The sequence below is a fragment of the Panicum virgatum genome, chromosome 7K (genome assembly GCF_016808335.1).
Source record: "Panicum virgatum strain AP13 chromosome 7K, P.virgatum_v5, whole genome shotgun sequence".
NCBI classification, from domain to species: domain Eukaryota; kingdom Viridiplantae; phylum Streptophyta; class Magnoliopsida; order Poales; family Poaceae; genus Panicum; species Panicum virgatum.
This window is the reverse complement of record NC_053142.1, coordinates 27382349-27407651: the sequence shown is the minus strand read 5'-3', so window position 1 is coordinate 27407651 and position 25303 is coordinate 27382349. Positions and strand designations below refer to the sequence as shown.

The window sequence follows — 25303 nt, the reverse complement described above, 5'->3', positions numbered from 1 at the left end:
GGGCGAGAACAGCAGTGGCGACAAAGGTGGATGACGGCGACTCCGGGAAGTGTAGGTGGTAGAGAGGGCCTGCACTATTGCACCTGGCGATCACGTTCCTGGAACGAAGATCCTTCACAGAGAGGCCAAAGGGGTCAAACTCAACTGAGCAGCGATTATCAATGGTAAACTGTCGAACAGAGATGAGGTTCTTAATAATGTGAGGAGCAACAAGAACATTATTAAGATGCAAAGCACCAGGTAAGACAGTATGACCAATTGAAGTTACTGGAAGAGTAGAGCCATTGCCAACAATGACAGATGAAGGATATGACGAACAGGGAGGACGGAATAAGGATATGTTACCGGCATCGGGCGTCATGTGGTTTGAGGCACCTGAATCCATGACCTACTCAGAGGTGGATGGCGGCTGCTGGAGGGTCATGGTGTTGAAGGAGTTGGCGAGTGCCTGTTGGTCCCACGAGGCGCCCCAAGGACTCCAGGAGGCGGCGCTTGGCGTCTGCGGTGCCTGCTGCTGCTGCATTTGCGCTGGAAGTGGCGGCAGCAGTTGCAGGTGCTGCTGATGCTGCAGGGGCAGCTGCGGCTGCTGTAGGGCCTGTCCCTGCGGCATGTAGGGCAGCTGGTAGAGCAGGGGAGCTCCGTAGGGGGGCAGTAGCAGCCATCAAGGCATGCTGCTGCTGAGAGAAACCGGAGGCGCTAGCCTGCGCCTGAGGAGGCTGCTTGCCGGCCTTCTGTTGTTGCTGAGGGCCGGGCCACATGGTGATGGTGCCGCTCCTGGCGGGTCGGCGGCCGGTGGAGGAAGCGCCATAGCGACGGCCTGGTGGCGGCGGCTAGGGTTGGAGCGGAAGCGAGAGGTCACAGATCGTAACCGTCTCTTGATACCATGATAGCGAAGATATCACGCGTAATATGTGGCTTGTATTTCACGAAGAGGAATACAGTACATATATATAGGCAGCCACGTGAGTATCCAGGTTTATAGCAACAAGAATCCTGAAGATAATCACGTGGAGACTTGCCTTGCGTGAGAGTCCTTGGAGATCACGGCTGCAACCATAGAGGTGCGCCAGATCAATCCTAGGGAGGCCCACAGGGAAGCTAAACAGGAAATAAACCTATTTTCTAACACAATTAGTTTTATATTAAGTTGGCATCCGAACATTCGAATTAACATCCGAATATTCGATGTAACATCTACTTATAAAAAATCAGCAGCAGCAGCAGCTTGCGATACTGTCATTCTGAGAGAGAATCTGTGTCATGCGTGAAGGCTACTGATGTTATTCCTGTATCCAAATTTGTAACATTTATGTGTCATCAATTCAAAGTACTGATCGATATTGTTCTCTTTTCTAAAAATCAGGATCAATTCCTCTGTCAATGTGTTGGAGTATCATCTCAAACTGAAGCCCAAAGTTGCTTTGGACATTGTGAAACAGTATCCTTCAGAATGTGAAGGCCTGAAATGAGAGTTCAATTCATCATTGCTTTTGGGTGTTGTTTAGAGTATGTTTTCAACACTACTGGAATTCATCATTGCTTTAAGTGGTTATGGAAATCAACTTGCTAAAATAAACGTAAGGCCTTTTTTTGGCTTCTTAAGGACAGGCTTTCCACCAGGAATTTATTAAGAAGGAAAAATTTGGAACTCCCATCTTACAACTGTGTTTGTTGCAGTCAAATGATGGAGGAATCACTAGCTCACCTTTTTATTCATTGCAACTTTGCCCAAGCTTGTTGGTCCACTATTGGCCTTGTGGTGGGTTCTGACGCCATTCACCACCCTTGAGAATTTGAAATTGCAGCTGGCGCTTCCTTTTTTCATGGATAGTATCATTGTCATGAGCTGGTGTATTTGGATGTAGCGGAATGATTTCATTTTCAAAGATATTCAAAATAAATCCTAAGAGCTGCATGCTCTTAGGATCAACAGCTGCATGCTTTCAACACTTCGTCAGAGAATTTGTCTTAGTTATCCTAAGAGCAAAGAATAGGAATAAATCCCTTGTCTTCATGGCTAGAAGCCCTCATGTAATCTCCTATATTTTTTTTGTTTCTTTCTTTGTTTCCTAATTGTACTGGACTTTGTTTTTTTTTCTTTCTTTAATATCATTAATCAGTAGGGGCCCTCCCCTCCTATTTCTTCAAAAGCCAGCGTTACTATTCGGTACATGCTCAGTGATTGCAGCGTCCTTCTCAACAAGGTGACAATGATATAGAGCTTTCTTTTGTCGGCAGTGGCGGAGGTAGGATGGGGGACAAGGGGGGCTGAATCAATGGAGTTGTTAATTTGCATGAAGATTTAATGGTGATTTAAAATTTTTGCTACAGTATTTTAAGTGTGATTAGTTGCTCTTAGGGGGCTGGAGCCCCCCAGCCCCTCCTGTAGATCCGCCGCTGTTTGTCGGTTAATTGATGGATATATATATATATATTCCGCAAACTGATATCCACATTTTCTCCCCTCAAGGAAAAAAATTGTAATTTTAACTGCTAAATCACTTAGTGATATTCTTTTATGTCAACATTACTCGAGATAGTTTTCCAGTGACAGACTTGTTGTTTTTTGCCATTTCAGACACTCGTATCTGGTTCCGCATTCGGTTTAGAAGGCCAGGTAATGCCGTTTGTTGGCAGAAATGACGTGATTCACCTCAAGAGTTCCTGACATAACTCTAGTGACACCCTTCAAACTTTAACTTCTAGCAGCTGACTGTTTATAATCACAATGGAAACCCATGCTACCGGTGTCTTTTTCCAAATCCATCAGCGTCAACAGGATGCCAGGGTTGTTCTGACAATGGTGTCCTGGGAGTTTCAGACAGAACACTCGGAGTCTCAGACAGAAAGGGTATGTAGATTTGAGGTTTCATGTTCAGTTTCGAAAACCGCTCCTCATACCTACCTACCTACCTACCAAGCAACCAACAAGATTCACCTTATTTCTCAGTATCAGCAGTAATAGCGCCTCGCTCATTCCCAATGCTGCAAATTGGGCGATAATTCAGTAGCACAGAATCAGCAATATATTTAAAGTACTCGGTTTGCAATTTGGTGGCACAGTCATCCGTGTTTAGATCATGAAAAATTTTGGACGAAACTCACTGTAACAATTTTCAACTAACATTTTTTTGAGGAGAAATTTTCAACTAACATAATCTAATTTTAAAACTAATTATATGAATGGACGGAAAATCACGACACGAATCTATTAAGCCTAATTAATCTGTCAAGAGAAATTATTTACTGTAGCATGATATTATCTAATTATGGTCCAATTATGCTTAAAAGATTCGTCTCATAATTTTACCTGGAGATTGTGGAATGATTTTTGTTAGTTATTCACATTTAATACTTCTAATTAGCAGCCAAACACTCAAAGTTACTGTAGCGCTAGAAAAAATTTGGGAGCTTTTTCCGTTGAATGTACATTGTACTCATATTCTGCTCAACATACCTTGATTTCACTATCACTGAATAGTCCATATGCCACACACTCCTTTTGCATGATCTAATAATATTTGCCCTTTGTTGACCAGTTCCAGGAGTAATTGGCTGTCTACAAGCTCTAGAGGTCATAAAAGTTGCAGTTTGGCGTAGGTGAACCCCTTTGTGGAAGAATGCTACTCCTCGATGCACTGTCCTCCCGTTTTAAGGCTGTATGTCACTTCTGTGCACAAGTAGGTTGTGACGTACTAGTAACCATTAACCAAACTGTGTGCCCCGTTCAACCTCCAGGACCCATTTCCTTATGCTAATAATATAGTGGTGGCAGTTAATTTTGAGAGCAAACTTAAAGCTTTTATCAATTTGCTATTTTTACTAGTAAAAGAGATCGTTCATTGGATCTATCATTTCTTCTGTTTTACTAGTAATAAAAGAGATCGTTCATTGTTCTATGCGTTTCTGAGGATCAAGATCCGTCGAAAGTCATCAATTTGCGCGGTTTGTGGAGAAAACCCTTCTTTCACTCAACATGTTTTCATGACGTTTGACTACGACAGCTTCACAAAATCTTCAGGTTCTAGTAAGGTACATTCCTTTTCATTACCAAAATTAAAATGATTCTGGTTTCCTTAACAGACCCTTTTGATGTGTTTGATGTGCAGCCGGCGCCAAGCCTGAACCTGCTCCCGGAGAACGCCAGGGTCACCTGCCTGCCGAGAGTACAAGCGGCTGCGCGACCGCGGCGAGCCCCACCTGTTGCCCGCCGTCCGGCCGGCGCGCACCACTTCCAGGTCGCCTCCATACCCGGGTCCCTGAACGTCCCGCTCCCGGACCTGGAGGAGAAGCTGCCGCTGCTCTGGGCCGCTCTGGACGAAGCGGCGGAGGCGTCGTCGCCCTCGCGCGGTAGGCGGCGGCGCCCTCCGTACGTCGTCAGCCGGCGTGGCAACGGCTCCCAGGCCGCCGTCCAGCGTCCTCCGAGAGCACGGCTTCCTGTACGCCAGCGATCTCGCCGGCGGCCTTGAGGCGTGGGCGGTGGACGCTGATCCCAACTTCCTCGTGTATTGGTTGTGAAACTTGGATCCTGTTGTGTTCGCAGAAGGAGAGACCTTCTTGGATTTTGGGGAAACACAAACACCATCCCCTGCAAATCTCCAATCCAATCTCGGCTCGATCGAACTGAAATATCGGCATTTTAAACACGCAATCGTACAAGAAGCAGACAAGCGTATACGAAGACAAGTTCTGTACAATTTTTGAGTTTTCTGATGAAATTCAAGCGATTCACGGATCAGAATGCAGTGTTACCTAACGCACGCAAGAACAATCAGTGCCGGCGCCGTTTCTCGGCGGCCGCCGCCGTCCGGGCCTTCTCCAACTTCTCGTAAACCGCCGCCACGTCGGCGTCCCGCTCCTCGTCGGTGAGCCAGAAGGAGAATTTCTTAGTCTCCACGGCTTCCACGGCCGGCTGCTGCTGCCTCTGGTGGCTCACGCCGGCGAACGCGTCCACCTCCTCTTGTAGCGCGGCCTTGCTCATCACCACGGCCGCGTCGACGCCCAGGCGGCAGCAGAGCTCGGGGTCGCCGGCCTTCCGCTGCGCCGCCGAGGCGGAGGCGGAGGGCGAGGGCGCCCCGCGAGCCTTGGGCGGCGGCTTGGGAACGTGGTGATGCGGCGCGGCGGCCGGCTCCCGGATCGACGAGCCGGCGGCGACAGCCTGGTGGTGTCCGTGCCTGCCGCCGATGACGATGCCGTTGGGTCTCGCCGTGATCGTCAGCGACTCGTACCGGCTGGAAGCTCATGCGGGAACGCCGCCGCCCGTGGCGGCCGAGTGGGGCTTGGCCGTCTTGTGCTGGCGCGGCGACGGCGAGGCGTCAGGTGGTTCCCGGAGAAGCCGCGGCAAGGAGCTCGGCGCGCTTGCCGCGTGAGCGACGGCGTAGTAGGAGCTGCCGCCTCCCGTGGCATAGCTGCCGGCAGCAGCAGCAGCAGCCTGATGCCTGGGCCTTCCGCCGATGACGATGGTGGCTCCGTGGCCGTGCTTCCCGGAGCCCGATTCCGCCCCCTCCGACGCCGGCGCGCGCGGCCGACGGTGCTGGTGGCGGCGCGCTCCGCCCGTGTCGCCCCCGTCGTCGATCTCGGACGGCCGCGCCGCGGTCGCCGCCACTCCGGCACCTGCAGCCGCGTCCTCGTGCTTCCTCCGCTTCCGCTCCTTGCCGCGGCCGTCCATCACCGCCGGCGCCGGGGGTTGGCCGTGGACGGCGGCGTCGTCGCTCGCGGCCGCGTGGACCTTCGTGAGCGGACCCTGCAGCGGCATTGCCGGCGATCGCAGGTGGGCCTAGCTTTGCAAATTCCAAATTGCAAGCAAAAAATGTAATCGATCGGGGGGCTTGATCGCTGCCGCCTCGTTCATTTATGAGCTCTCGCGCCGGCGTGCGCGGCGCCGTGTCCGACTGCGACTCGCACCAGTGGCGGCCAGCAGAGGCAGGGTACGACGCGCCCGAGGACAGAACGAACGAGTCCCGGTCGGAACGGGACGGGAGAGAGATGTGGCCGCGCGCGGCGGGAACGACAGGGCACGCGCGGTGTCCGGCCCACGCGTACGTGTGTTTGGGCCCGAGTTCGCAGGCCCGCTAATAATTTCGTTCCTGGGTTGTGTATTTGTACCGCCTCGTTTGTCAAATTTTCGAATTCCTGCCTCTAAGAAAACCAAACATCGCAGTCCTCTCGTGTCGTGAAAACATACTAATAAATTGACATGAGATTTGTTACAAAAATATAACTATACCTAGGTTACACTAGTGGGCTTCGCAAGTATTAAATGTCACGCGACATCGGCAAATTTGTTGATATGGTAAGGTTATCATGGGAAAAGTGGAGGGGGAGCTTTATGATATGTGAAAGGAGATACGTCGTCATGAAATCTAGCCAGCACAATTACCAAATTTTCACCATCAGTAACTGTATAATAAAAAATAAAATCGAGACTGACCTGATGTTTAACCATGTCGTCTTGTCAAATCATCTTTAATCGCTCATCCAAAGGAGTTGACTGTCGACAGTCAAGGAAAAAAAAAAGGATGGGAATATGGAGGCAGCAGAGAGAGAGATGGGAAATATTTCTAATCAGAGAAGGGATAAGCACTAAGCCGGCGATGACGCTGCTGGTGGCCCACTTGCCCTCAGCCTGGCCCATCGCACCCCCGCCCAGATTAATTCTTGTAGTAGCACGTGCTACTCGAAGAAGAACGTTGCGTGTCTGACAGGCGGGCTTCTGTCAGTTTTCGTATATCAATTGCTGCTTCGCGCTCGCCTCGGTGTTTCAAACTATGTACCATTCATGTTTTCAAATATTCTTTACGTGTATAGTATAGAAAAAGACAATTCAAATACAACATCCCCGTCACTCTTAAAAGGTACTCCCACGGAGGAGTAATAAACGAGTAGCCATTTTTAGATAACCTAACTCTTAGTAACCATATAATCTCTTAATTCGTAAATAAGAAAATGTTAAGTTTTAAATATCAACGAAAACTTCAAAAATAGTAAAGGCCCTATTTGGAATAAAGGAATACAAAATATAAGAATAGTAGGAAACGTAGGAATAGAAAAGACACATTGTTGCAAAACAGAGAAACTGAAAAATACAGGAAACTCATATGAAAGGTGTTTGGAACGGAGGAATTTTTTTATAGTAGAAGTTCACTTTATTTAGTACCGATCTTGTCTGCGCTTAGGTTAAGTAGTACGAGTTTTCTTCTGTATTATTAGATGAAACTAGCGTTCAGATGCACCAAGACCGAGGGCCCCACATGTCAACATAGGTTGGGTTGGTCTTATCCTCTCACCCATCCTTCGCTCCATCGGTTCTTCTCCGGATTGTTTTCTCTTGCTTCTCACCAATACTATTCGATTCGATCTCTCCTTATGTAATCCCCGTAAGTAGCATGAAAAAGAGGAGGGCAAGCTACAGGCTGCAGCTCGGGGCCAAAGGAGAAGATGTTTGATGTCGGCAGTGCGGCAGCTATAAGAGCAATTCTAGTATGATTTTTAAATTTAGGTGAGTAAATATTTATTTGGAAGTCCACATTTAAATTTTACTCATCTAAATATGGGCCTTCACTCCAACAGTCTGCCCAAATAGAGAGCCACCAAATTGGATTGGAGGGGGGGATTTGAAAGGCCTACCAAAATGACAGCTTATTTGCTCCCGCTGCTGGAGATGAAAAAAATCTCTTTTGCCTCCCTGAACTTTGGACCGAGTTCGCTTTTCCTCCCTGCAACTTTGAAACCGGCCGACCAGCCTTCTCGAACTCTCGAAACCGGTCGCTGGACCTCCTTAAGCGGGTTTGAGGGCGGTTTTACTATTTTTCTTTTATATTTATTTTAATTAATCTTTAAAAAATTATAGTAAATCACAAAAAATCGCAAAATAGAAAATCTAATTTTGTTAGATTCAATATGAGTAGATATACACAGTGAAGATGTTATATAGTATACTTTAGTACAAATTTTTTGTTATATATTTAGATATATACTTTTCTGTAATTATTTTATAGCTACAGTTTTTGTTTTCCAATTATGATGAAATTTTTATTGCGGATTAATTATTATATGATTGAGCTGTAGTAAAAATTTTATAATTATTGAATAATGTTTGACTGATCTATAGATTTATCTATATAAACTAGATAAATCTATAGAAAAATCTAGACGAATCTATAGATAAACCTAGATAAATCTATAACTCAGTCATACATGATTCAATAATCATAAAATTTTTACTGCAGCTCAATTATATAATGATTAGTCCACCATAAAAAATTGACAATAATTGGATGACGAAAATTGTAGCTATAAATTAGAAAAGTATATATCTAAAGATATAGCAAACAATTTGTATTAAAATATACCATATAATATCTTCACTGCGTATATCTACTCATGTGGAGTCCAACAAATTTGGATTTTCTATTTTATAATTTTTTTGTGATTTACTATAATTTTTTAGAGATTTAGTTAAAATAAATATAAAAGAAAAATCGTAAAACCGCCCTCAAACCCGCTCAAGGAGGTCGTGTGACTGGTTTCAGGAGTTCGAGGAGGCTGGTAGGCCGGTTTCAAAGTTCAAAGAGGAAAAGTGGACTCGGCCCAAAGTTCAGGGAGGCAAAAAAGACTTTTTCCGCTGAAGATTGATGTTTGATGTTCACCGACTAAATCTTCATATAAAAGACTATTTGCTTTCCCTACTGCACAGTTGCTCTCAGCCTCCGACACTCGAGGCTCAATTTCGCCATCTAATCTCTTTATCTCGCTCTTTTCTGGCTTGCGCGCATAGCTTTGCCTCGGGCTTCCGCGAAAACGTGGATGTTTTATCTCCTGCGTTTTGTGGAGGAAGCGAATCCTTTCCTCTGGAATGGGCAGCCGTGTTCCTCCGTTCCAAAGGACATGTGACCTAAGCAAACCATAGGAATGAGCTTCCTGTGAAATTCCTACGGAAAAACTCCGTTCCAAACGGCGCCTTAAAAGTCTCAATCCTACGGTCCACCTTTATTTCGCGCTACAACAATTAAAATTATATATGACAATCTCCACAATTACTAACTGTAAAAAAAAGACCTAGTGCCGTGGTAAATGTATGCTTGAACGTACTATATCTTCTTAGTATAAGGTAAAAAAGGTATTCACATGTCCTGATGGCTTTGTCTTGTTTTTTTATACCCTTGGAACTATGTAAGGATGGATTCGGATCGGATACGGATGAAATCGGATCCGAATGTCACATTTTACCACATTTTAATCCGGATACGAATACGAATGCGGATCTCATCGGATACGAATACAAAACGGATAGTTCGAATCCGGATTCGAATCCGGATACCTTCTCGATTTGAAACATAAAGCAATCATGAGTATCGGTTTATTTTGTCAATAATTTTATCATTAAATAAATAATTAATTTGACTCATATAAAATAATTTTAATCATGAAATAAATATATTAAATAGTTAAAGTTAATTTTTTATATCATTACTAATTTTAATAAATATATTATTAGTTATCTAGCTTTCTAAATAATTTAAATAGTGTATATAATTAAGTAATTAGGTATAAAGATAAATTTAAGATTGTCTCACTAGTTACTTTTTGTGGCAGCCCCGCCTAAATTAATCCGGCTTAAGTGCGCTAACCATCACCGAAACGGCAACTAGGGTTAACATGCACTTAAAACGGAGTAATCCGGCAGTGCTGTCGGGTAATATCCCGATTAAACTAGTTGAAACAGGATCGACAAAACATTTCAGAGAATGCAACATTCCACAAATTTTACAGTACAGAGGATGAAACTGATTGTTATTATTACAAACCGAGTTTGAATTTATAAAAGTACAACAGAGTTCAAGTTTGACGAAAAACGAACGATAGTCTAGCGTCGAAACCAGACGTCATGATGAAGCCCGTACATGATGTCAACCGTAACCTCCGATGTACCACCTGAAAAACAAAGCCACAAGCAAAGCCGAGTATACTAATACTCAGCAAGGCTTACCCGACTAAGGGTATACTTAGCCCTTAATCTATACATGCAAAGCTTTTGGCTTGAGGGGTTTGTTTTGCAAAAAAAAAACATCTAAAAGTGAGTCCTTACTTTCAAGATTTTAACTCAAGTTTAATGTAGCAAGTATTAACTAGGTTTGCAAGAATATTTAGAACAAGCATGGTATATCAAATTAATCCTCCAAGAATAGCATCATCATTCCATCCTCATTTCAATTTCTTACTACGATGTGACAAAGAGATCAAGGCTCTCATATCCGCGAGTCACGGCGAATCGATCCGATTTTAAACCTTGCAAGGTGGACCTAACACACACGACCTGTGTAAGCCCTGATGGACTATACAAGTCAACCGTTTCCTATATGCACACCGAATAGCTAAACTGCCCTGCAACTCGGGACTGCTAGCCCCACCGTTACCTACAAAGGGTCAGCCATGAGTTTACCCACTAGCACCACTGGAAAGACAGTATCAAGTTCATACTACCAGTGTGCATATGGTACTGAGCTTACCGGTTTCGACTACCTCCTACTTCCGGCATGTGGTTAGTATTGTTCAATCCTCGATCAACACTGCCACAACAGATCGGTCCTCAACCGACACAGGCGGAGACGTACTTTCCATCCAATTCATATCCTTAGCCAAACTCATCTCCGCCCGGTCTCCATTTCCTTTCCACATTGATTCATCCTCAATAACTTTTCCATAATCCAAAAGGTCCTAACTCTCGCGAGTGACAGGAAATCACTCGACTTCTACCGAGTCCTATTTAGCATGGCGGTACTAACGACCTACACACACTAGTAGATCAATTGAGGGAACCTAGGGATCATGCAACTAAGATTCCAGTCAACTCCTGTAAACTTAAGTGCACAGATACATAATAGGAACATAAAATGGTATAGCAATTAAAATACTGGAATTGATGCACCGGAACTTGTCTGGGATTAACACTAGGTCAGTGTTAGTTAAAAGATAGTTGCTCAGCGAGCATCTTCCTTCGGTCGTGCACATCGGGGTCCATCCATCCATCTTCTAGACGTGTCCACCATTCACCGTCTTCTGGCTCGGCTCCAACGTCACATCCTTCACGTGGTTCCTCTATCGTACCTAAATGAAATGCAACAATACATATGTATGGATGCAAAGTTCCGAGTTATTTAGCGATTTAGGTGTTATTATTTTTCCTTCACGATAAAGTCGTGGTCCAACATGATGTGAGTTTGGATGTGAAACTTCTTAATTAATATTTTCTGGGCAGTCATTTATAGAGTAGTAATTTAACACAATTTAGTTCGCAAGAGGAACGGGTGGTTTTCATAATCTTGCTAAGTCATGCAACACCAGCACCTTAACAAAGACTAGCCCGCCAATGTGCAATTCAACAATAAAGTTTCTCCTAACTAAAGGTTAAATTGTATAGGTCAAATGGTGCAAGTAATAGTAATTAAATTTTAAATAAGTGTTGTCTACCTAAAGATGAGCTTGCCATAAATTTTTCACAATTAAACAAGTATTTATACAGGGCATGAAAAGTAGTACAAGTATAACTGCAGTAAACAAAAATAATTTCCACAGATAGTTCTACTAAGTTTCAGAGGTACAAATTTTTCCAGCAAGATACAGTACTCAAATAACAGCTCTGGTAAAAATATCAGATTTTTTTTCCATGCAAAGGAACTATTTTTCTTGATTTAGTGTAAATATCCATACTATTAATTAGTTGGACTGGTTCCACTTATCTAAAAATTCTCAAAATTTTTATATAGTAACTAAACATCTCTTTAAAGATTCTGTAAAAGTTTGAGCTCATGAAACCAAGTTATATAACATGTACAGACAAAACTAATTAAACAAGACACAAAGCAAGATTTAAATAAACTGACAGCTAGATATGTCAAATGTCCACGAAACTTTTACACAAGGCTATGCATCTGACATGTAACACACTGATAAAAAATGGCCAACAGATCATGCATGTAACTTGAGATCTAATACAAGCTACACTTTCTTTGTATTTTAAATAGAGCAAAAAATGTTGAGCAAAATAAAAAGTGAATGTAACGAAAGTTGTAGATTTAGTCACAAGGAACTCAGAATAGTTGAGTTTGCATTTTTCTGATATATCTACAAATTTATATTGATTTTACAAATTTGCTATTTTTGAAAACAAAAGAAAAAGAAAACGGAACTTTGCAGTTGGGCCCCTGGAAAGAATTGGGGACTCGCAGACATGCCCCTGGCCGGAGCCAGGAACAGAGGAGGCGGCGGCCGGCCGGATTTCGGCGAGTCCGGCCGGCGGCGGCGAGGGGGAACAAGGGAAGGAGCAAGAGGGCGGCGAGAGGAACCTGCAAGTGGGCTCGGACAGGGTTGGGAGCTGCCGGAGAAGGCGGCGCCATGGAGCAGCGGCTCCGGCGGAGGTGGCGCGCGGCGGCGGCGGCGGCGCTCCGGCGAAGGGGAGCAGTGGTGGCCGGCCTAGGAGGTTCACGTGACCATGGGGAAGCAGTCTGCGGGGTCTTTTGGGGGCGAGGAAGGGCGGAGGAGAGGTCTCCACGGCGAGCTAGGGGGTGGCGGCAACCAGGGCGGCGGCGGGAGCTCTGTGCCGGCGAGGACGAGCGGGGAACGAGCCGGTGAGCATCAGTGGGAGGAGGAAGAGCTTCCTGGGGAGCGGTTGCGGCAGCGGAGGGCCGGAGAGGGAACCTCCACGGAGCAGGACCGGCGGCAATGGCGCCGGCGGTGCGCTGAGCGACGGGGAGGAGGGAGTTCGGCTCTGGAAGAGGCGAAACAGAGAGGAGAAAACGAACTTGGTTTCGTCGGATGGTTAAGCGGCGACGAGGGCAGCGGCACGGTGACACGTGGACGCGGACGCCGAGAAGCTGCGGCGGCGCGAGCAGAGGAGATGGAGGTGATGGCAGTCTCGTAATTAACTCAAAGTTCCAAAATGCAGTTTGTAAATTCAGTTTTTCTCCTTTTTCTTGGCCTCAAATGAAAAACTCTTGAATACCAAAGTTGTTCAAAATTTCGAGATCTATAACATTTGTTTTAGGCACTTTTTCATTTGAACACTGGTTTGAAAGATAAAAATTGAAACTTGAATGTATTTGAAAATGTCGTATACGCTTCGGAAATCAACTTTTTCTTCTATTTTTGTGTAGCAACTCGAAAAACTTTGAACACGAAAGTTGTTCGCCATTTAAAACTCTATAACTTTGGTTTTAGGCAAAATTTCATTTGAGCAATGATTTAAAATTCATTTTTAAAACCTGTTTGTTTCAATTTGAAAGATATTTTAAACATTTAAAATCTTTGATTTGAAGAACTCGTCATTTCATGTACAAAATTTTATTTTCTCACTTTGACTTCATCTTGACTTTGATTTATCATGGCATTAGTGATATGCCAATGCAATTTCATATGCAAACTTGCATCATTTTAGAAATTATTTAAGTTTTCTCTTCTGTTTTCAAATGCACACAGACACATATACACATAAACATGCATGCATACACATGCATTAATTCAAGGTTTCCTATGCATGATTTGGTGCTAATTACCCTGAATTGGCTATTTAAAAATCTGGGCCGTCACACTTTTTCTTTGCGGATACGGACGGATATGGTGTGATTGGATATTTCTCGAATACGAATATGAAATCGGATAGACAAAAGTTCTCAAAGTCGGATTCCAATCCATCCATATGACATTCATATTAAAATCGAATACGAATACGGATATTTATATTTATATTTTAAATTAATACGAATATGAATAATTCGGATGTTCAGCTATCGAATCCATCCTTTGAACCATGTAGATGCCACCGATGCATGTGCCCAGAAGGAAGCAGCAAAACCTGCAAAGCGAAGCCACGTCGCCGCCCCCTCGTGTCCCGGGTTTCCGTTGCTGCCGCAGCGGTTTTCTTTACTCCTACCCGAGGAAACCTGCCGTGTGCTCTGCCCGCCTGTCCACCCCTCTCAGTGACAGGTGGGCCGCAGCACCCGTGGCCCCTTGCTGTCAGTGACGGTCTCTGTTCAGGTCGCGCGCGGGCAGGCAGGCCCCCGAGCCGGGTCCTCTCGCCCGCCTTCGTCAGTTCGTCCCCCCTTCCGTTGACGCGGACAAGCGCAGAGCAGAGACCACCACTCCAGCCTCGTGCAGTCTGCCGAGAGCAAGGCGGCGGGGGTTTTCCTAGTAGCTGCAGTCGATTGCTTGGCATCTTTATCAGCTCGCGATCTCCCTGCTCCCTCCTATAGTTATCTCCAGATATTGCAGCGAAGGTGGAAGCAGCACTTGAGAGAGAGAGAGAGAGAGAGAGAGAGAGTTCTTGGACGAATCCATCCAGGGAGTGGGGAGCGGTCGAGGGAGAAGAGAAGAGGAACAGAGGGGATGGAGACGGACAGCCCGCGGAGCCCCGAGGCGGAGATCGGGCACCGGGTGGAGGACCTCTGGGAGGTGGCGGAGCCGCAGCTCTCGCCGTCCGAGAAGCTCAACTCCTGCTTCGAGGACATCCCCGTCGCGTCCTTCCCCCGCACGCACCCCTCGCAAGGTACGCTGCCATCTTGCTTCTCAGCTCCCCCTGTCTTTCTTGGTTCAGAGGCCGTCAATTCCATCTGTCTTTGATGCAGCGAAACGCAGGCACCCGGTCGCGGTCGCAGGGGTACTAGTAGTATCATCCTGCTGCTTATCAGCTCCGATTCCGCTCCCTTTCCGGTCCTGGTTACAAGCCGTTCGTTTGGTCTTGATGCTTATGCAGCGATTAAACGGGGAACACTGAAAGTAGCATCGTGTATCAGTTCGGATGCAATTAGATCAGACGAACGAACAGTTCTCTCTCCGTGCCAATTGCATTTCGTTCGCTGGTGTTGTTTGGACTTAGGAGCCCCTTGCTCATCTGGCAGCTGGGGCTGGGGAGCTGATAGCCAGGGTCGAACAGAGTCAGTGTCAACCATTTTGAGTTCTGTCATCACCTTTTCTTCCTTTTCTGATAATAACTTCCACTGGACAAACAACTATGGTGTTCTTTGTAGCCTTATGCAGCTCTTGTGATCAACTTAGTAGGCCTGTCTTTTCTGAAGCAAATGCACAGGCCGTGTCCAAGTGTTCTTGACAGGATGGTAGTTCGATACTATTTCTTGAGGATCAGTATAACAAATATCCCTGTTTCAGTCTAATACAGAAAGTTTTTATTTTCTTCCCGGACCTCTACAGCAGTTACGCACTTATGCTGAACCTTGGAAAGAAAATAACTTTCCTTGTTGTCGTGATATGGGGCCGAACATTGTGATTCTGGTTGTTGGTTGAAGGGTCCTTTTCCTCCCTTGACCAACTAAGCAGGAGCCAGGGAGCGCTTTCTTTATTGTCATGATATGTGTCACTTTGTGAGTTGATGTGGATAATTATCAGCTTGCTCAGAAATGGCCCACCTGACATGATTGAAATATATATCTTCTGGAACAGTGAGGGTCCATGTTACCATTCTTTTGCTCTTAGTTGTGATCTTATCTAGAGAACTAAGGTGTTGAACTGCTTAAAAAGATATATCAGCTGAGCTCCTCACACATGTTTCTTGATTTGCATCAATGAGCTTATACAGTCATGCAGAAATGTACAAAGACGCTTAGGTCCCATTCCATTTTTTTCTTTTCTCGAATGCACAGGAGAACTGCGCATCAATATATTAAGAAGAAGAAAAAAAGGGGGAGGAACCCCAAATACCAAACAGCTACAGGGTTAGAGGGCCTGTAGCATGCCCTGAAAATAAACTTAATAATAAACTTTTTGTCTACCCTGTCCCTTATCTCCTTCTTTCTTGGACACCATCTTCTGTTATCTGTTTGATCAATCAGGTGATGCTAGACTGAACAACTCCCACTCAAAGTCCAAGCAAGTTGCCAATGACAAGGCAACACCTCCAAAACTAAAGTGAATAGCATCAATGGCATGCCAAATATTCTTGGTGATGCTGTTCCATTTTATATCCTAGAGCAAACATCTTTACTCTTTGATGTTCATGTACGAGCTAATCTAATTGTGATTTTATTCATATGGGTTGCTTATGCATTCTTATCCGTTAAATAAATGTATGCTTTCTTGAGTTTGCAGTTTAAACTTCCAGATCCTTTGATTTTCTTCAAACATGTTTTCAGCTTCTTTACTAAAAATATCAAATCCAAAGGAACAAAACTATTAAACTCAAAGGTTGTTTTATGGTACTGATGAATATTCCATGTAATTATTTTGAGTTGATGGGGGTACTGGAATACCTCAAATGCTTTTTTGAAATTTCTTTATGTAGCCTAAGTACTCCCTCCATTTTTAAATATAATCAAATAATATTTTCTGGCTTTGAATGTAAAAAATGTGATGTTTCTCATGCAGTAATTGAGATACCCTCTGATGCCAGTCTTTCTGAAACTGTTGAAATATTGTCCAAAAACAAAATCCTGAGTGCACCCATAAGAAACGTTGAGGCTCCAGAAGATGCTAGTTGGATGGACAAATACATCGGTATTGTGGAATTTGCTGGTATTGCCATGTGGCTGCTCAGTCAGGTCTGTAACCATGCACTAGAACATATATAAGCGTTCTCAGTTCACAAAGTAGGTAGATTGGCTAGATATGTATAATTAACCTGGTAGTCAGAATGTGTTGATCTACTGCAGCTCTCTATGATTTATGTATTTCTATTCAGTCTGGATACCACGATTTCGAATGTTGAATTATCTGCTGAATTTGAATAAAGTAAATTTAACTCTGGACTACATACAACAACAACAACAACAACAACAACAACATAGCCTTTTTTCCCAAGCAACTCTGGACTACATACACAAACCAAAATAAAATATAAGCTACATAGAACTGTCCATCAAGTCATTCGCTGCAGGAGTATCCCTTCTATGGTCTTGTTAGTATGCATAATCAAATTGATCATAATCCGGGCCCCTTTTCCTTTTCTAGGGGAAAACAGTAAGGGAAGTCTACTGTATGTAATTCTGACCAGCGACAAACATTAAATATTTTAAAGAATAACACGTCTTAGTAAACAAATAACCTTATGATGGCAGAAATCATTTTTAATAATATCACTACCACTTATGTACTGATATTTTATCAACGCTCATCTTTTTGAACTGATTTTTTTTTCTGCTTGGCAACAGTCTGATGCTGCAGCTAATGGGACGGCTGGTTCTGGAATAGGATCACCTGTCTCCAATCTAGTTTCTAGGTTGGGTTCCTTCACATTCAGAAGGACATCATCCGGCAGGGTAGAAACTGCTACTGATTCTGAATCAGATGAAGCTGCATCGGTTGGAGGAAGTTTTTTCGAAACCCTAACTTCCTCTGAGTTCTACAAGAATACAAAGGTGATCTTCTGTTGCACTGTATTTAAAAATAGTTATAACCTGGAAGTGTGGATCAATCCTGAACACAAGTTGTGCCACTGTAGGTTGGCGATATCTCAGGGAGCTTCCGGTGGGCACCATTTCTTGCACTGCAGACGTCTGACACATTCCTTACCATGTTGCTGCTTCTGTCTAAGTACAGAATGAAGAGCCTGCCAGTAGTAGAAGTTGGAGGAGATAAGATTGAGAACATCATCACACAATCTTCTGTTATGCACATGCTTGCAGAGTGTGTTGGGCTCCCATGGTTTGAGAGCTGGGGAACTAAGAAACTTTCTGAGCTTGGGCTTCCTATCATGAAACCATCCAAACTTGTCAAGGTACCTCTGAACAAACTATGCTTTTAATTCATATAATTGCCAGACATCTTAATCTGCTTTTTCCGCGCTGGAATGCTAATGAATTTCCGAGTTTCACTTTCCTTTCTGCTCACAATGCATTAAATCCACGCTGTGTTAACAAAAACCTGCCTGGAAACAAGCACATGACTTGTGTTTGTGTATGATATTAGACTTATAACTGTAACCTCCTCTACAGGTAAATGAAGATCAGCCGGTTCTAAAAGCCTTCCAACTGATGAGGGAAAAAGGAGTTGGTGGTCTACCAGTCATGGACACGAGTGGAGCAAAAGCAATTGGTAACATCAGTATCAGAGATGTTCAATATCTTCTAACTGCCCCCAAGATATACAAAGAGCACAGGTAAATCCTGATACTTCCTTTGTTGATACGCTTGTAAGGCTTTTGCACTGTCGGAACTAGGAAGACCATTGCAACTGATAACCCTTCGAACTGTTGAATGCGACACAGGACAATCACAACAAAGGATTTTCTCACTGCGGTGCGACAGCATCTCCAGGAGCAACATGAGACCTCACCCTTTCTGCACGATGTGATCACTTGCAAAAAGGACGACACGATCAAGGACATTATACTGAAGCTGGACTCTGAGAAGATTCACAGGATCTACGTTGTAGATGACAAAGGGAACACTGAGGGGGTCATCACATTGAGGGACATAATCTCCAAGTTGGTGCACGAGCCTCGCCACTACTTTGGGGATTTCTTCGATGGTGTTGTTCCCCTGCCTGCAAATAGCACTGTATGAGACAAAATCGTGGTCCAATCGCACTGATGTACCTGTGCAAATGTATATTATGAACCGTTCTCTTCGGAGGTTCCTTGCTGTGCATTTCTTTTCCCAACCTCCTCATGTGAACAGAGTATGAACAAGAAAGTAAAAAAGACCAATTCGCTAATGAATGGAAATGGTGTACCCTGGATAACTTGGGAGCTGCCTGAGTCTTCTTTTCGTATGTTTCCGTTTTGATAATCCTGGCTTTTTTTTTCTGTTTTGCTAAAGATAATCCTAGCTCTTTGCTAATGTGCTATGAATGGGGAAAAAAACTTCATCATGCTGCACTTCAAAGCAAAATTCTGAGGGAAAAAAACTTAAAATCATGCTGCACGCCAAAGCAAAATTCCAAAATTCTGAGGGGCAATGACCTTTGAACAATACTCTTTCGTTGTCATGGTAACTTCTCATCATGCAGATGGTACACTCAAATTGTTGCTGCACTCTATTCCAACGTTCCATGTTCCATTCCACTATATTTGATATTGCCAGGGTCCACTCCGCTGAAACATACTGTTGCTGCCCAAGATCTACTTCGATGCATGTCTATCGCCTATGCATCATAACTAAGTGCTTACAGATTCAAAAGGCCCCCAGTAACACTAGAAAAATTAAATTAAGTATCAGTATACAATACTGGAGAATGCAGTTTCTGTTTCACATGTTAGTGGTTACTCGTAAGTAAAGGTCAACAAGCCTGGCTAGAACTGTGAATCGGCAAGCCGGAAGGCAAGTATTGCAGTAGCAGCATCACTGCAGCGGACAGTCCATACCTCAATATCAAAGGAGGCACCAAGCATTGCGCTAGGTGAAACTGGAGCTAGTGCATACTAAATTCAATCCAAAAAGAGACTCGCATAGTCAGGTCAAAAACCTTGTACATTTAACTAATGTACAAATTTGATAATCAAGTTCACAAGTTTAGGAAGGATCAAATTTGCACTGTTGATACTAAAATTCCCCACCTCAAGCATTCTTAGAATAACATCAAAACGGGAGCACCTCAATGACATTATCATCCTAAAATTGATCGTACCCCTTAGACAAGACGGGGGAGATGTTATTTTGAATCATGTCTGCAAAAGGCTAAATAAGATAGGAGTTGCGTACAAATATATTACTGCACATAAGATTTGGCAAGTTGGTCAATACAGTAAGCGAGCTATCGCCTCGTTCGGCTGGCTGGTGGCTGGTAGCTGGGCTGATTTGGCGTGAGAGAAAAATACTGCTGGATGGCTGGCTGGCTAGTGGCTGGGCTGATTTTGCGTGAGAGAAAACACTGTGCTGGCTGGCTGAACCAGCCAGCCGAACAAGGCCATGTAGGAGAATAATGGTAAGAAAACATGTTATCTTTAGTGCAACACGATCTTCCAAAATATAAATCCAAGCTTACCACTAAACTTCATTCCTAAGGAAATAAAACATCCTGCATAATTGGTCCAGATTAGAAGATTGGGTTTCACTGCAACAGGATCTTGCAATATAAGTTGCTAATAATGGTAATTTTCCCAATTTTGGAAGCTCAAATCTATAAAAGATAGTGTGCTCTCATTTTGGCAATGTCTACCAGACTACCACCTAATGGAATATGTTGCAAGAGTCACATCCAAACTCTACTAGACATTAGAGAAATAGAGGTGTCCATGAATTTTCAAAAAGAGTCACCATGGAAGTTCAAAAAGATGTTCATGATCTGTCCACTCTGCCACTGCACTTAGCTAAGGCGAGCATAAGCAGAACAATCTTTCAAAGGAGAACAACAAATGGATGAGATTCTTTTTCTGCATGCCAGTTGCCAACAAAGATATATAAATACTCATACCCCAAAGAACAATCAAAATACATTATTTTAAGCTTCACTTAACTTATGGAGAATTTATAAGAAAAAAAATACGTGTAATTTATGGCACTAGTAAAGCATGTGGTGGAACAGTGCGCTAAAATTAAGATATCTAACATTGTTGGTAGTGTTAATCCAAATAGCATTAACAAATTAAGACAATTATTTTCGTTTTGAATAAAAAAGTAGTACAATGCACTATGTGGAGTGCTGAAAAGAAAACAGAATTAGTGCACCAACAAGCCTGCTCTCAGTTTTGCAATATCTTGGCACCAGAAATAACTAACAATGAAGCCTATATTCCCTAGCAAGCTGGCGTAGGCTAGGGATGAAACACAATAAGAGGCACCGAAAACAAACAAATAGCACTATAACAGGGAAAAACGAAAGATGTATTAGTCATATAAATAGTAGTAGCAGCAATAATAAGACACTGATAGCCTAAGTCATGGTTTGGGCACTTAGATTGCTGATTTCCATGCGGTCCTACTTTCCAAAGCTCTCAAGTTTGCAAGATCATGGCACCAGAAATACTGGGAAAATACTATCTGAAGGTTGTAGGGTGATAGCCAGCCATCCATGCAGGTTATGAATTTCTTTTTCAAAAACATTACCGTCTTTAATAATCTTCTGAGGGCACGATTTCACAAACAAATTGAATTCGGAACGCTCATTTTATGCCATAAAGCTATGGCCCTAATAGAAAACTTCAAATATGAATAATGGTACCATGTTTTTTCTTTGTAAACTGTTGGAATATTGTTGATAAAAATTACAAAGTTTGAATATTGAAATGCATGAACACCTCATAAAAGGAGGTTGCGGTATGGCATCAAGAGACTTAAGATCACTGCTCCTGGATAGAAATAGCCTGCAGTCCAACAAAACTAAACTTTATTTGTGGATCTACAAGATGTACTTAACTAAATATAGTATCTTGCAAGAGAAGACTTGGAGCCCACCTTTAGGCTTTATCATAATAAACAAAAGCATGTAGGTATCCCACCGAATGCTTGTTATTACTTTTAAGTTTTAACACTACAACAAAGCAGATTTAGCAGAGCTGTGTCAGAGTTCTGCAATACATAATTTCAAGGATTTTATAAGATATGGTTGCTTCACTTCATTATTCTAAACAAAGCTTGCAAATCTCAAAATTCTCTTCCTATTTCAGTACTTGATAATCCAATTTTTGCGATACCCGAGTCCAAAAGTAAAAACGTATAAAATGTCTCTACTCCCTAAATGATGTAAAATTAATACCTGTAAATGATGTAAAATTAATATAGCTTGGAGACTTAGACAATCAAACTAGCAAATATAATATACTGAAGAAAAAAGCATGTACATCATTTAGTAGTACACATAACTGATTGCGAAACAAAAGGGTCCTGTTTAAATTACATCGCAGTACATCTAAAGGGACAAGCACTAATTCAGCACATGTTCACTCCATCATTTGAACAATATAGTGTCCCTTGTACCAAAATCATACCTGTAGCCAAATACCATTATAAGAAATTCTCATCTTCTCCTGGAATGGTTGGCAGCCCCTGGTGACCCTTCAAATAGATCAGACAGATGATTTTCCAAGTCCTCAGGGGTGTACTTTATGTATTTTCCTGAATTCCTTCCACTATCCACTAGACTGCCGTATCTTCCCGTAAAAGCACGATAAGCTGGAATCACATTTTCAGATATAGATATCTTGAGTTCCTCCCGGAGCTGAGGGTCTGGTACTTTCCACAGTGTTTGACTCCGGTATATCTCATCAAAGGCCAAGTTGAAGTTCTTAATTTTTTCTTTGATCCTAGAGCTTGAACTCCCACTGCTGCCAAAACTTCCACTCCCGCTGCTGCCATGACCATCATCCCTCAAATAAGATAACACTCTGGTCCATGAAACCCTGAGGTAGCTCTTTGAATTTTGCCGAATCTTGCCACGGCGCCTCCGGATCCAATGATCACCCAAAATCCTCCCAAGCTCGGAATCCTTCACCTTTTGGACAATATAGAGTGTATTATTCATGGAAAATATGCACTGCAATGCAGCATCCTCGTAAAGTTTGGATTTCTCATCCAGATTTGCCTCCAAGTAAGATATCAGCTTGACCATACGGCGTCCAAGTGGGGTCAAGCTCTTCAGATACTCTTCATCCTCATCGGTGCCGTTATGTAAAGCATTATGATCTACATCTCCAGCACCACTGTCATCCAAAAGTGTGTCAAGTGAATCACTGTAAACGACCAACAACCTAAGATAGTTCATCACATAACGCGTCATTGGGTGGATCTCACCAGCCATCATTGGCCGGCGCGATGACTCCTGCTGTAGGACCTTCCCAAACTCAAGAAGGGTACCCTTCACCGCATCACCAAGCCTTTCAAGAACCCCCTCCAAATCATGGATGACATCATCACCATAACTACCAAAGAAGAGCCCCTTCAGTTCAGGGATCACCTCAGCAAGCGCCTCGTACATGTCAAGAATGCGGGAAAGCTTCTCCGGCGAGCGAGTGCACACAGCCACCGCATCCCCAAAGTTGCGGATCTGCATAATGCAACCCTTGGTGGACTCAACAAAGCACTCATCCCGGAGGTCATCGGACGCAGCAAGCACCTGGTCGCAGAGCCGGCGCTCGCCGGTCAGCAGGGAGCGGACAACCGTCTTGACACCATGGACCCACTTCTTCATCTTGTCGTTCAGCTGCTTCCACTCGACGTGCTGCACCTCGTCGATGCTGAGCCGCTCGACGCCGAGCACATTGAGGCACCCGTCAAGCAGGTCGCGGCGGACGGCGCAGTACACCTGCGCGAGCTCGCTGGCGTACCCGGCGCGCACCATCCGGTCTGCGATGGCGCGCAGCTCGTCCACAGCGTCCGGGCGCACGAGGTCGAAGACGTGGTCGTCGAAGGGGTTGTTCCCCGCGACGCCGGCGCTGCGGGCGGTGTCCGGGCCGGCGCCGCCGCCGCCGCCGTCCTGGCTGTGCGGGGTGGCGGGGTCGAACTCGGAGGAGGTGTCGAGGTCGTCCATGGACCCGAGCGAGAGGCGGCGGAGGGAGCAGAAGAGGCCGCTGGCGTCGAGCGGCACGGCGTGGCGGAGCATGAGGTGGCGGAGCTCGTCCTCGAGGCGCGCCATGGCGAGCTGCACCGCGACCCCCGCGCGGCCGGAGACGGCGGGGGAGGAGGCGGCGAGGTGGTCGACGGCGACGTCGACGGCGGCGAGGTAGTGCGCTGCGTCGTCCTCGGGGGCCTCGAAGACGAGCGCCTCCGGGGTGGTGTCCCAGAGGTGGATGAGCTGCTCGGCGGCGTCGAAGGCCGCGAGCGAGGCGGCGGCGGCGTCGGGGGCTTCCCGGTCGGCCGCGGCCTTCGGGTCGGAGTCGTCGGCGGGGGCCGGGGCCGGGGACGGGAAGAGGTCGGAGGTGATGGAGGAGAGGCGGTGGTCGAAGCCCGAGAGGATGCGGATCATGTCGTCGGCGGCGTTCTTGGACGTGGCGAGCGACTTGACGATGTGCTGCGCCGCCGCCAGGACCTTGTCGTCCCCGACCACTGCGGCCGGCACCGGCACGGGGAGCCCGCCGCCGGACTCCCCCGCCCCCCGCCCCGGGGGGGACGAGGGCGCCGACATCGCCGCCTCCGTCGCGGGCGGGCTAGGGTTTGGGGGCGGGCGCGCGCCGCGCGCCGGCCAGGGCAGGTGGACGGGCGGGCGGGTGGGGATGGGGATGGGGGCGCGGCGAATTGAAAGGAGTCGCTCGCTGGTGGGGAAGTAATTGGAGCCTTGGAGGCCGGGCGGCGGGGCGGACGGATTGAGGTTGGGGGGGAATCGAATCGGAGAGCGGAAGCGGGAGGCGGCACGGCAGGCCGCAACAAATTGGGGGGCGGCGCGGCGTGGTGTTGCCTCAGCCTGGTGGGAGTGGGAATGCCGGCGGGGCTCGCCTGCTGAATCTCTGATGACTGATGGGAGAGACTTTTACACGTATACCATTATAAAAAATGATCTCAACATCCATATCACTAAAAAAAATTTGGTGACACCTCTATAATATTACATTTTTTCATTTTGACGTTTATACTATTTTGGATGGACTGACGGATGGTAACGGACCTTAAAAAGATCATTATACCCTTAGCTGCCAAAAATTATTTAACTCTCTCATTCTGTGAATGACGAGTGGGTCCCACTTGTCATCTTCTTCTTCCTCATCATTCTTTTCCTCTCTCCCTGGCTCGCGCGTTAATCCTCCAAGACAAGCAGCTGCAAGCTGCCCCCACGATGGACCATGGTGTGGCGGCGCGGCCCCGACGGCTGGCCACGGCGGCTCCGGCCGCGACGCGCGGCCCCGACGGCGAGCCACAGTGCGCCGCACCGCGTAGCCCCGACGGGGGCCCAGCTGCCCCGGTGCGGTGGCGGCGCGCAGCCCCGACGAGAGGGCCACGGCTGCCCCGCCCGCGACGCGCGGCCCCGACGGCGGGCCATGGCACGGCGGTGGCGCGCAGCCCCGACGGGGGCCACGGCTGCCCCTGGCGCGGCGGCGGCGCGCAGCCCCGACGGGAGGGCGACGGCTGCCCCGCCCGCGACATGCAGCCCCGACGGCGGGCCCAGCGCGGCGGCAACGCGCAGCCCTGACAGGAGGGCCATGGCGCGCGTCCTGCTGTCGAGTGCGGGAGGGAGTGCTTGGGAGGGCAAAATGGTCAATTTACTAGGTTAGGCCCGTATGTCAGAGCTCCAAATCTGTTAACCCTTGACGGATGGTGGATGGAATGGTATTGCGATCAAAACGAAAAAACGCGATGGTATAGAGGTGTCACAAAATTTTTAGTGGTATGGACGTCGGGGCCATCTTTTATAATGGTATATATGCAAAAGCCTCCTGTTCTTGCTCCAGCTCCGAGCAACCACTCAGCAGCTTGAGTATCCAAAGAAAAAAAAC

At 45.7% G+C, this 25303-nt stretch overlaps 2 protein-coding genes and 1 pseudogene across 5 annotated transcripts; 2 read left to right on the top strand and 1 right to left on the bottom strand.

Moving 5' to 3' along the window:
- Window positions 1-2156: 2156 nt before the first annotated feature.
- On the top strand, window positions 2157-4534 carry LOC120640711 (annotated as a pseudogene).
- Window positions 4535-14061: 9527 nt separating this feature from the next.
- On the top strand, window positions 14062-18691 carry LOC120640710 (SNF1-related protein kinase regulatory subunit gamma-1-like). Of its 2 annotated transcripts, none has more exons than XM_039916623.1 (6): window positions 14062-14539; window positions 16372-16544; window positions 17154-17360; window positions 17444-17719; window positions 17937-18100; window positions 18209-18691. In XM_039916623.1, the coding sequence occupies exons 1-6, from the start codon at window positions 14380-14382 to the stop codon at window positions 18504-18506; spliced, it is 1278 nt and encodes a 425-aa protein (XP_039772557.1). In that variant the 5' UTR covers window positions 14062-14379; the 3' UTR covers window positions 18507-18691. The 2 variants fall into 2 exon arrangements, with proteins under 2 accessions (XP_039772557.1, XP_039772558.1); XM_039916624.1 differs by having other exon boundaries at window positions 14102-14539; window positions 14619-16544.
- A 2018-nt stretch (window positions 18692-20709) lies between these two features.
- On the bottom strand, window positions 20710-24321 carry LOC120640709 (exocyst complex component EXO70B1-like). 3 transcript variants are annotated; one of them, XR_005661973.1, is made up of 3 exons: window positions 21869-24321; window positions 21336-21411; window positions 20710-21244 (listed from the first exon to the last, which is right to left on the bottom strand). XR_005661973.1 is itself a non-coding variant. In XM_039916621.1 (2 exons), the coding sequence occupies exon 1, from the start codon at window positions 23998-24000 to the stop codon at window positions 21898-21900; it is 2103 nt and encodes a 700-aa protein (XP_039772555.1). In that variant the 5' UTR covers window positions 24001-24321; the 3' UTR covers window positions 20710-21244; window positions 21869-21897. The 3 variants fall into 3 exon arrangements, 2 of the variants coding, with proteins under 2 accessions (XP_039772555.1, XP_039772556.1); XM_039916621.1 differs by lacking the exon at window positions 21336-21411; XM_039916622.1 differs by lacking the exons at window positions 20710-21244; window positions 21336-21411 and having other exon boundaries at window positions 21675-23308; window positions 23351-24320.
- Window positions 24322-25303: the final 982 nt, after the last annotated feature.

Excerpts from the sequence above, each read along its gene's own strand:
- LOC120640709 (XM_039916621.1), bottom strand. The coding sequence starts at position 24,000 with ATGTCGGCGCCCTCGTCCCCCCCGGGGCGGGGGGCGGGGGAGTCCGGC.
- LOC120640710 (XM_039916624.1), top strand. The coding sequence starts at position 16,200 with ATGGTACTGATGAATATTCCATGTAATTATTTTGAGTTGATGGGGGTA. Across the intron at positions 17,361-17,443 it reads AGTTCTACAAGAATACAAAG|GTTGGCGATATCTCAGGGAG; the intron begins GTGATCTTCTGT and ends GTGCCACTGTAG. Across the intron at positions 18,101-18,208 it reads AAGATATACAAAGAGCACAG|GACAATCACAACAAAGGATT; the intron begins GTAAATCCTGAT and ends AATGCGACACAG.